Source organism: Schistocerca gregaria, chromosome 2 (genome assembly GCF_023897955.1).
Source record: "Schistocerca gregaria isolate iqSchGreg1 chromosome 2, iqSchGreg1.2, whole genome shotgun sequence".
NCBI lineage: Eukaryota > Metazoa > Arthropoda > Insecta > Orthoptera > Acrididae > Schistocerca > Schistocerca gregaria.
Genome location: NC_064921.1, coordinates 776,999,784 through 777,012,531, shown reverse-complemented (window position 1 = coordinate 777,012,531; position 12,748 = coordinate 776,999,784). Strand labels below are relative to the sequence as shown.

At 38.3% G+C, this 12,748-nt stretch overlaps 1 protein-coding gene across 9 annotated transcripts in view; it reads right to left on the bottom strand.

The window, feature by feature from the left end:
* LOC126335019 (ryanodine receptor) overlaps positions 1-12,748 on the bottom strand; it is a 691,249-nt gene that overhangs the window by 137,322 nt on the left and 541,179 nt on the right. Inside the window, exon 76 of one of the 9 annotated variants that reach the window (XM_049997848.1) lies at positions 6,699-6,811. The exons of the other annotated variants lie outside the window; for them this stretch is intronic. Coding sequence (XP_049853805.1) covers positions 6,699-6,811 — 113 coding nt within the window. The remainder of the gene's footprint in view (positions 1-6,698; positions 6,812-12,748) is intronic. 9 annotated transcript variants of the gene reach the window in all.

Below are 12,748 nucleotides of genomic sequence, written 5' to 3'. Positions count from 1 at the left end.
AACAATCAAATCTGTTGTTATGAGTGTAACAATGACATTGCCACAGAGTTTATTTTAAACACGATTAAATAAACTAAATTATTACACTGTTCTTCACAACTAACTGAGGTCTGAACTAAATGAACTATAATGGATTTTTTAAAAAAATGCAGGTACCATCATAAACAGCTCAGAGATGTGAGGGTCACGTAATTTCCAACATCTGCTTCACCTACCCACAAAATTATCACTGTAGGCTCTAAGTTTCTGATCATGCTGCGTCTCTGCCAGATGAATATACAGCACTGATCCTTGAGGGCAGCACTAACAGGCAGTAACAGCGCGGCATCTCACACAAAGTACAGTCATCCACCTACTAGATGACACACATATGAGAATTTACTTTGTGCTTCCACTACAAGACCTTCAAAAAGGCCTTTCTCCACCAATAGTTACAACTGCCATCAAAGAGTGTGCCGAAATCCAGAAATATTTTTCAGCACGCTACAAATAGTACACAGGATGACATTCATGCATCAAGCACACAATTTAAGTGATTGCAGGCTGACACTCGGCCAGTTCTCATTGGTCCCATTTCCAGTCACCACTGAGTTATTACCCTGCAGTTGTCAGCACCAACAACATAGTTCTACATCTACATCTACATCCATACTCTGCAAGCTACCTGACGGTGTGTGGCGAAGGGTACCTCGAGTACCTCTATCGGTTCTCCCTTCTATTCCAGTCTCGTAATGTTCGTGGAAAGAAGGATTGTCGGTATGCCTCTGTGTGGGATCTAATCTCTCTCATTTTATCCTCATGGTCACTTTGCGAGATATACATAGGAAGGAGCAATATACTGCTTGACTCCTCCGTGAAGGTATGTTCTTGAAACTTCAACAAAAGCCCGTACCAAGCTACTGAGCGTCTCTCCTGCAGAGTCTTCCACTGGAGTTTATCTATCATTTCTGTAACGCTTTCGGAATTACTAAATGATCCTGTAAAGAAGCATGCTGATCTCTGTCGGATCTTCTCTATCTCTTCTATCAACCCTATTTGGTACGGATCCCACACTGCTGAGCAGTATTCAAGCAGTGGGTGAACAAGTGTACTATAACCTATTTCCTTTGTTTTCAGATTGCATTTCCTTAGGATTCTTCCAATGAATCTCAGTCTGGCATCTGCTTTACTGACGATCAACTTTATATGATCATTCCATTTTAAATCACTCCTAATGCGTACTCCCAGATAATTTATAGAATTAACTGCTTCCAGTTGCTGACCTGCTATATTGTAGCTAAATGATAAGGGATATTTCTTTCTATGTATTCGCAGCACATTACACTTGTCTACATTGAGATTCAATTGCCATTCCCTGCACCATGCGTCAATTCGCTGCAGATCCTTCTGCATTTCAGTACAATTTTCCATTGTTACAACCTCTCGATGTACCACAGCATCATCCAAAAAGAGCCTCAGTGAACTTACAATGTCATCCACAAGGTCATTTATGTATATTGTGAATAGCAATGTTCCTACGACACTTCCCTGTGGCACACCTGAAATCACTCTTACTTCGGAAGACTTCCCCCATTGAGAATGACATGCTGTGTTCTGTTAGCTAGGAACTCTTCAATGCAATCACACAATTGGTCTGATAGTCCATATGCTCTTATTTTGTTCATTAAATGACTGTGGGGAACTGTATCGAATGCCTTGCGGAAGTCAAGAAACACAGCATCTACCTGGGAACCAGTGTCTATGGCCCTCTGATACTCGTGGACGAATAGCACGAGCTGGGTTTCACACGATCGTCTTTTTCTAAACCCATGCTGATTCCTACAGAGTAGATTTCTAGTCTCCAGAAAAGTCATTATACTCGAACATAATACATGTTCCAAAATTCTACAACTGATATACGTCTATAGTTCTGCACATCTGTTCTTTACAGATGCCTACAATATATCTGCAGAACTGACCATTCTAGTAATCAGACAGTTTACACTGAGTATCGAACATTTTTTACGTGAACTTGAACTCTCAAAACTTCAATTAGACAGTTGGAAAACATACAATTTGTTGGGTTAAATTAGGTTCATCAGCACCATGCCTGGAAAGCAGAAGTTGAGTATCTATTTTGTGATGTGATTGTTTTAATAAATGATTACTGTTCTACTCATGTGTTCCCATAGTGATTCGGTTTATGGGTTATTGCCCTGTGAAAGAATGTGTGTAGCTAGTGCCAGCAGGCCACTTTCATTTAGGTACACATATCTGTGGCAGGGGGTTCACTCTCTGCTACTTTTAGATTGGGCACCTACCACAGGTGTACACAACAAATAAGTTGATTGTATTTTTATTGTACTGAGAAACAATGAAGATTTACTCTTCGCTATTAGACAATGGATAGATATAGGCTTGATAGTACTAGGCAGATCACTGGTTTGTAAGACCTCTACACAATGTACATTCAGATATGTTGTATTTTCTCTTGGGCCTGAGATTCTGTGTTCATCTGTTTTATCTTCTTTGATAAGGAAAGAAACAAAGCTAAAGAGGTGTTAAATAGAACAAAGTAATGCACATGTATTGCTATACTTGCAGAGCACACAAATCAAACACAGATGTTGTCAGAGACAAAAGTCCTGCAATAAATTTTAGGAAAGAAGGCCCAAATACTGGCTCTGTAGCTGCCAATCAATTCTATGCTACGTCAAGTGTATACAGCTTACAGGAGACAGATGAAAGTTGCACTGGAAACATTTATTTGACAAGTGAAGGAGATGTGACCATGAGTATCTGGGACTGAACTCACAAAGACTAGTAGCAGCAGACCTTCAGTTTCAACCTGTATGCAATACGCAGAGGCAATGTTATGGATTATTTGATTATTAATGATAATAGTCTCTAGTTTGCTGCAACAATGCCACAAGAAATTACTAAATGCATTTAAATTGCATATACTTATATAAAAGTATGGTACAAATTGAATCTTTGTGAAAATTGATTGGTGCCAATGTAACACATTCAAACTTCATTACAGGGTTATTGTTTGAGAAAAAGTCCATCATCTGTGATAATTTTATCATGACGACATTTTACTAAAAATCCCTGGACTCACATTCAGAAGGACGATGGTTCAAACCTGTCTCCGGCCATCCTGATTTAGGTTTTCCATGATTTCACTAAATTGTTTCAGGCAAATGCCAGGATGGTTCCTTTGAAAGGGCATGGCCGGTTTCCTTTCCCATCTTTCCCTAATTCCGAGATCGTGATCTGTCTCTAATGACCTCATTGCCGATGACGTTAAACATTAATCTCTGCCCCCCCGCCCCCCCCCTCTCCCCCTCCTACAAAAAGGCATCTGTAACAAACACTATTAGTACAGTGTACAGATTAAATTTTTTATGATTTGTTCATATTTTTTAAATGTGTACTTCAACTTCTTCTATACCCCCGAACATTCCCCTTCTTGATAGTGTTTATTGAACATGATGAATGAAATGTATACTGCCAAAGGACTCTATTCCAAATGACAATTGCGCTTATGTTATTTGCATTGCAATGTCCATGGAAAATTTTGAGACTCTCCACATAATATGACAGATAAACATAATTTTAGTGGGAAATGTCTGGCTTTCACTTTATTACAGTGGTTACTAATTGCTTGGTAAGCTAATAAATCTACAGAGAATTAACACAAAGTCCAATTTTTTTTTCTCTCATGGCAATGATCTTCAACCAATAATCTATCATTTATGCTTGGACGTGTCTGTTAGTGCAATATTTCTCACAAAAAGCACCGGTCTGGTTTGATGTCCCTGTTCAGCATACAGTTTTCATTTTTATAAAAGGCTTATCTCAGTAAAACATCACTGAGAAGTGGTAAATTTCTTTCTGTAATCAATCATTGGCATATATCTTTTTAAGTGCTAAAGATGCTGATTCCACAGGGTTAATGACACAGTTTCTGTGGAATTTTGAAAGGTGAGAGGGGAAAAATATCAGACTGGAACTTTTTATTATTCTTTGAAGTAAATGGGTAGAGCATTGCACATTACAAACTGAACTGATCTTCTTTACAAGCAACAAGAATCATTGAAAGAAATGCTACCATTTCAAAACAAGGGTATCTTTCAGCTAAGAAAAGATATAAAAGACATAACTTCCCCAGTTAGTCCTTGACTATGTCCACTTTCTCCATACTTTCACCAAATGGAAAAACTCTTGGTTCTGAAAGCAAGGCTCTCTGTGAACTAATCTGCTGAAGAGGGAGTTCATTACATATACAAAAATCACTGTAAAGGTGTACACTATGTAGATATTAAATAACTAGGCAGTGTAATTTTATGTAATTGCTACATTCTACATTACTGAGGATGTTTCTCAAAATTACACTACAGCTCCAATGAATAATGTTTAACTATAAAACTGGAGTAAGATAACTGATCAATGTTGTACTAGGTTTATTACATAGTGATAAAACAGAACTACCCATGCACTTGCAGTTATGCATTCATTAAGCAATAAAATAAATGTTGCACAGTGTAAAGTCTGAAAGCTGAACTTCATAAAACATAAAATAAATTTTCCTCTGCAGTGTAATATAAGCTTATAGAAACTTTCATGCACATTAAAAATGTGTGTCAGTACTGGGATTTGAACACAGACCTTATTTTACAAACAGTGCTCTCAGCAGCAGTCCTTTGTGGACTTTGGAGAGCATAACAGGTAGTGGCAGGCTGAAGTTTTGAGATGAATCATGAGGCTGCCTTGTGTATTTCATACTATAAGACCAATAGCCATGGAAGGCAAAAGTCTGGATTTTAATCCCAACTCAACACACATCTTTACATTGGCTAGGGGTTTCTTCAAAAAAGTTAGTTCTCTGACTTGTGCCCTCAGAGTGTTACACAATGGATCTGTGAATAAAATATGCTCATTTTGAGCTATATCAGTTACACTAATATCTTTAGCTCTAGTCAACTGTCACTGCCATCACCATTACAAGGCAACTTCTGCCTGTTGCGGTTAGTTCCGCATGTCCCTTTACAAAAAGAAGTACAGAACCCTTCAAACCTTTGTGGTGATATACTGTGCTACGTGATGAAGAAATATATAAGAATATGTTGCATGGGTAAGACATCAAGCCTTTAGTGAAAAAATGATTAACAAGAAAAAAGCATTTGAGAGCTAAAAGAGCAAATGTTTTGCACAAAGAGAACATATGATAACAAGGAAAGCAGCAAAGTTTTGTGAAAAAATGATTAACAAGAAAAAAGCATTTGAGAGCTAAAACAGCAATTTTTTTGCACAAAGAGAACATATGATAACAAGGAAAGCAACAACGCATACACAACATGCTGAAGACTCACACTTTTCTAAATGTAAATATTTACAAAATTTATGTTCTAGACCTCAACTGAATAGTTTTTACTCCTGAGTAGTGAGTGCACTGTTGTTTGTTGACACAGAAATTTCACAGTCTTTGAAGGGGGAATCATAGGAACACCCAATTTAAAAATATTTGTAACAATAGCTGAAATAACAGTGCAAAATAAAACTCATTTTCTTGTAATGCACCTGCAAAAATTGACTATAGAGAAATGATGTTTCCAATTTAACTACACTCAGTCTTCAATTATGGACTAAGTAGCCAAGTTGGTGTGCTATAGCAGTGATCCCTACAGTATACAAGTACACCAACTGTGCTCGCCATGTGACCAGCCCCGCTCCAACCACTCACAGCTCACACAGTAAAATTCATTAGCAACCACTGTTACAGATAAATTAGAGATACTAAATGAATATACTTGCAAGGGGAAATATCTTTTAGTTATCGAATCTGCTGATCTAAAATGCACTGTACAAGTAAACAGCACTTCACAATATTTAAATGACATTACTTAGCTGTTATCACTTACTGCAGTTTCATATTCTTATGGTATGTGTACTGATCATGTACATAGTGACAGTACAACATAACAAGTGGTACAAACTCAGTAGGATATTTGCTAATAAGTAGAAGAAATTTACAATGGTATGTTCTGCATACTATGCTGCAGTTGGTGGCCTAGCAGAAGAATATGCTGTTCTGAAACTAAACCTGGTTTTCTTTTCAATGTGGTGTGGTGTGCTTGTAGTCTTAATTTCATGAGGAGCTGATGGTGCTCTGAGATTTGTTTTCCTTTCCTGGATGTACATAATACACCATATTCCTGTTGCACCAATTTTAATTAAGAATGAAAGTTTTTAAAATTTTACCAAGAAGATGACACTATGAGTTGGAGACAAGCACAATGAAAAGACTGTCACATTAAGCTTTCAGCCAAAGCCTTCATCAGAAATGAGTAACCCACATGCATTCATGCAAGCAAGCACAACTCAGACATGCATGACTGCTATCTCTGGCTACTCAGTCTGGCTGAGCAGCCAGAGATAGTGGTCATTTATGGGTGACCTGTGCTTGCTTGTCTGAATGTGTGTGTGTGCTTCTCTTTTCGATGAAGGCTTTGGCTGAAAGCCTAGTATGTAACGGTCTTCTCATTGTGCCTGTCTGCAACTTAGCCTGTAATCTTTACAGTGAGTACCAATCTATCCTTTCCATAACTGTTGACACTTCAACATTGACTTTCCATCGCTTAGTTTTTAAATTGTGAATTATGTAAGATAAAGAGCCAGAATTGAATTTTAAAATACAATAATGTTGGCAAGGTTACCTCCTAAGCTTATGCAGAGGTTCACTGTGCAGACATGCAATGGCTGCCCTCTTACGAGCTGCAGATAACACTCTTTTCCATCCGTCACGACTGGGTTTTGGTTTGTTGGCTTGCTGGTAAATTAGCACAAATCACACAAAATGCATGCTGGTTAGACTTGAGCTACTAAATTACAGTAAAACACAGTAAAAGGCCTTAACTATGGTACATTTATTGCCCTTAATTCTTTCAATTACCAAAACTTAAAGCAGTTAATAGTGAAAAAAGTTACATTTTTGACTGAAGAGTGATTGCAAACAAAGCCAAAAGCAGCATTTACAATTAGAAAATTGCCAAACAGAATTTTTTACACAATTGTTATGAACATATATCTCTACACACAGCATAATACTGGTTAGTGTGTAATCTGAATTAAAGGAAACCATATTGCAATTAATAATACTGTGTTCACAAAAGCACACTCACAGAATGACACTTTCTGTTATAATTAATATAAAACATTGTTTCTCCCACATTGCTCAGACTCTTGAGAGGTGCACACAAATGGACAAAATCACAAAATAAACTGTTCTTGCATTTTATAAGAAGTGTACTACTTTTGTTAATCTGACGTGTACCATGCATTCCCTCATTACTTTTGTATTACAGAGAAACAGCATGCAATCCACTACAACACACATATAAATGGACAAGGGGAGTACTGAAAATGATGACTGTGCACCTGCACATACTGGCACAATGACTGATTTAATGAATAACATGTACATGCACCACTGATGATACTGGAGATCTTATTTATATCACCACAGAAAAAATCTGAATCTGTGTGGCCCATGTAGAGATAGCACAATGGTAAGAAGGACAGGTAGTACACTACACAATTAAACACAGAAATTACAACAATTATATGCACAGTACCAGACTATCTATAGGTAAGAAGGACAACAGAAATATTTATCAACTAAATAAGAATTTGGAAAACTACACATCAATCCTGATATATAAATGATCTATAGATGAAAAGGAAAGTGTGTAACCTGTCAGTCAACATTAGGATGAAAGCTATGATGTTATGCTGCACAGGAAAACAACCTTTATTTAAAAAAAAACCTGTTCTTTTATTTGTCCAAGGACCTGTACTCTTTTATACAAATGATATGCGTAGTTTATACAATAATTGTGAATAAATGTGGAATTTTTAAACTTTCAGGTGTTTTAAATCAATTCATGAAGCCAAAAGTTGGTTTGTTTCAAATTAACTTCTGTTGTGAAGCCATTGTTGCCTTTAAAAATTAACCACTTTGATGTACATAAGTTACAGAATTATCGATCTATACAAACTTTCACCTCTTGCAATACAACAAATTATGTACGTCTGCAGATTGAAGTTATCAATGAAACTTTGTACCAAGACTGGGATTCGAACCCCGGTGTCCTGTTAGGTAGATGTACTAATCATTGCACCGTCCAGGCACAGTGGCTTTGCACAACTGTATGGTTCTCGCTTCAATCCAAATTACTATTCATGCCTCAGGCCACTAGATATTCCCCATAAAGTCAAACAACATTTGCAGAGGCTTTTCAATTGCATTGAAATAGCAACTCTTTGCTAGGGTGGCATAGTGGTTAGTGCATCTGCCTAGTGAGCAGGAGATCCAGTTTCAAATTCTGGCACAAATTCTGGTACAAATTTTCATTCTTTACTTCAGTCTGCACATATACACCATAGATGTTTGAGACTTGAAAAGGTCTCTGGACCCAAATAGTTTCATTTGAAAATAATAAATATAACGCACACAAAAATTGAGAGGGCACTCCTGCAATCTGTAGCATTTCTTTCTCCTATTATTTACACTACAATTTACACAACAGATGTTTTTCTGCAAAGCTACATTTGGATTCGCCAGCTTCTTTCACTATGTCATTTATAACAACTTGGGGTAAAACTAGGAACATAATCTGCCAACAACAACATAGTTATTTCTTCACTTTCAATGCCAGATTCACTTAAGAAATAGTTATAACAACAATGGAAATTCCTGGATGGAATAATTCATACAATAAAGGAAAGGCAACCACTCATCAACAGTTGACTGACACATGGCACATAAAAACACACAACAGAAAACTATTTATACTAACTTTTGAACTCTTTGTCTTTCTTTAGTAGAACTACACACATACGTAGATTGTTAATTGATGCACACAACCATACAGACACCCAAACGCACATGCTAGTTATCACACAGCACATGTGTTTGGGTTCAGTCAGCTATAGGTGAGTGTTTGCTTTTCCTCAGTTTACACAAGAAATAGTTATGATGGATTAGAGTGCTGAACTTTGGCTCTTCTTCAGTATTGGGAGACCCAAAGAGTGATGGAGAGAAACACTGTAGCAGAGGAATGGAGGAGAGAATAATAGAGGAATATAGTTGAATCAATATGGACTTTCTCTGCCCCCTCCCCCCAACCACAAGCACTTTTCACTACTCTGACTGTGACCTTTTCTCTCAGTTTCTTTTTCGTTCTTGTTCCACCCTTTCACCTGCTTTCCTTAGGACTTTCTTAATTTCTGCTATCCTATACCAGTACCTAATCAGAAGTGCCTGGTCAACTATTAGTGGACATTAATATGCATTGTGTCCAGCTTCACCTTTATGATGGCTTGAACTCTGCTGGGGACACTTTCAAAGAGGTGACTGAATGTCTGTGGAGCAATGACAGTCAATTCATCCTCAAAATTCGAAAACAGAGAAAATACTGATGTTGGGCGTAGGGCGTCTGGAGCGTTCTGACTCATCCCAAAGGTGTTCCACTGGGTTCAGGCTGCGACTTTGGGCAGGTCAGTCAATTTCAGGATTTTTATTGTCCACAAACCACTGAGTCACAGATACTGCTTCATGACAGGATGCACTGTCATGCTGACACAAACTATCATCACTTCCAAACTGTTCCTCTACTGTGTCCATATCCTTCTGCATTTAGCATTTCCTTGAGCACTATAAGGAGACCACACCCTAATCCCAAAAAACACCCCTATAAAACAACACAACTTCCTCCATACTTCACTGTTGGCACTACGCGTGAGGGCATGTAACATTCTCCAGGCATTCACCAAATGCAAATCCTTGCATTGGATTGGCACAGGGTACAGTGGGATTCATCACTCCAAATCACTCGTTTACAGTCATCCACTGTCCAGTGGTGTGACTCTTTATATCACCCCAAGTGTCGCTTAATGCTGACTATAGAAATGTGTGGCTGATGAGGAACTGCTTGACCACTGTACCCGACCTCTTCTAACTCCCCATTCACAGTCACTGTGCTACTTGGCCTGCTTCAGAGAGGACGAGTGATTACTTTTCCTAATTTATTTCAATTTTTTACAACCATCCTTCGCAATGCTCAAAGGGTGCTGTTCGTCAATTCATAATGTCTGCCTGGTGGTGCTTTAGCTGTGGTTGTTCCTTCGCATTTACAGTTCACAATCACATCACTGACAATCGACTCGGGCAGTTCAATCAGGTGACATCCAATGACATGCTCGAAGTCACTGAGCTCTCCAGACCAACATATTCTGATGTTACTGCTTTTCTATTGGATAGCGTATGCAAAATACACACACACACACACACACACACACACACACACACACACACACACACACACACACAGGAGAAACAAAGAAAGCAATGATTCTAATTGTGATGCTGCGTAAGCTACAGCAATGAAATCCTATCTCATTCCTTAAAGTTTTTTCAAAGGCTCTGAGAAAGTAGCTTACACTATAGTCTCTTTTTCCTGAGAATAACCTCTTTTTAATGTGTCAACTTAACTTCAGTAAATCTTTGAGTGTAGATAAATCTGCTTTTTATCTCAAATATGTAAGACTTAGCAAACATAAGATCAGACAGGACTATTTTTGTAGAGGTCTTCATCTTAATAGTGGTTTGATGCAGCTATCCTCGCTAGTCTATCCTACACAAGTAACTTCATCTGTGCATAACTAGAGGAACCTACATCTAGTTACTCTATTCATGTCTTGGTCTTCCTGTAAAATTTCAGTTAACACCCCCCTCCCCCCCCCCCCCCACACACACATATCAACCATTACCAAATTAAATATTCCTTAATACCTTCCGTTTTTAGTCAAGTTGTGCTATAAATTTGTTTTCTTCCTGATGAGATTAGTTATTCAATTTACCTATTTAAACTTCAGTTCTCCAGTTTGATCTGAACTTCAACATTCTTTTGTAGCACAACATTTCAAAAGCTTTTATTCTCTTATTATCTGAACTGTTGCACTTGCATATAAGGCAATGCTCATTACAGTTTCAGAAACAACTTCCTAATTCTTAAATTAATATTTGGGATTAACATATTTATCATTTTCAAAAAAAATATTTTTTTGCTATTCCCAATTAGTATTTTATATGCACTTTACTTCTGTCAGTATCTGTTATTTTGCTGCCCAAATAACGAAACATGTCTAATACTTTCAATGTTTTATTTCAAAATCTAATTCCATGATTATCACCTGATTTCAACTAGCTCCATTCCATTACCCTTGTTTTCCTTTTGTTGCTGTCCATCTTATATCTTTTCAAGGCACTATCCGTTCCAGTTAACTCAACTTCCCAACTCTTTTTCTGTCTCTGATAAAATTACAATGTCAATGGCAAACCTCAAAGTTTAACAACAAAGAAAATCCCTGGGCGGAATAATACATAAAATAACAGAAAGGCAACCACTCACCTATAGCTGACTGATGTCTAGCACATAGCTATATGCAACAAAAAACAGTAATTACACTAGATTTTCAGCTCTTGCTCTTTCTCTAGAAAAAGTACACACACACACACACACACACACACACACACACACACACACACACCACCACCACCACCACCACCACTAACAACAACAAGACAGACACCCAAATGCACATACCCATGGCGACATTGACTGTGGATTATCGATTGTTGAGAGCAGTTCCCTGACTGATGGAAACCTGAATGTCCAGCTGTCAAACATACTGCACACCACTAAACAAATGACTTCAACAGCCGCTCACTCTCTTCCACCACAAGTTTCTCTGAACTTCGCATGTGGATATTGTCTCTCCAGCATATCCTGTGCTCTCGCAAACCTCCTGGTCTAAACCGCTGCTAACCTATTTCCTACTAGCTCAGCTTGCCTATTCCCTTCTCTGTTCTGTCCACACCACTTCTTCCCTGTCCAGATTGTGCACTGCCTTCTCCTACCATTCTCTTCCTCACTTCCACCAAATGTGGGCATTCTCTCTCTCTCTCACCCCCTTTTCCACCTCTCTCCTGTTCTCTCTCTTCCCACCCTGTCTCTCTCTCTCTTCTCTCCATGCTCTCCTTTCCTGCCTTCCACCTCGCAACGTTCTTCTCTCTACCTCTTTTCTGACCTATCCTCTGAAATCCTTTTGGCTAGCTGTGGAGCAGCTGAGTCATCTGTCAAAAGGCTTGCCTCACACTATACCATTAACCCACTCCTCACCCTGTCCATCTGTCACTACCCCCCTCCCCACCTCCATCTGGCACGCTGCTGCTCTCGATAATTGATAATCAACAGTTAGTCTTGTCATGGCAAAAGGTGCATGCGTTCGAGTGTCTGACCTTCTCTATATGCCACATACCAGTCAGCTAGAGGTGAGTGGTTGCCTTTCCTTTATTTTGTGCATTAAACCTTGCAGCATTTACTACTTCTTCCTGAATTTCAATTCCTTTTCAAAATTTCTCCTTTACTGCTTGCTCTATATACAGAGTGAATAACATGTGGAATAGGCTACAACCCTGTCTCACTCTCTTCTCAGTCACTGCTTCAGTTTCATGTCTTTTAACTCTTATAGCAGAAGTGTGGTTCCTGCACAAGTTGTAGATACCCTTTTGCTCCATGTATTTTATTCCTGATATCTGCAGTATTTCAAAACTTAAAGGATTACACGAAGGAAAAAATATTCTTTTTGGTGTGTTATGTCACTAACTCAACCTTCAACTGTGGGGATCACATATTTCATGTGA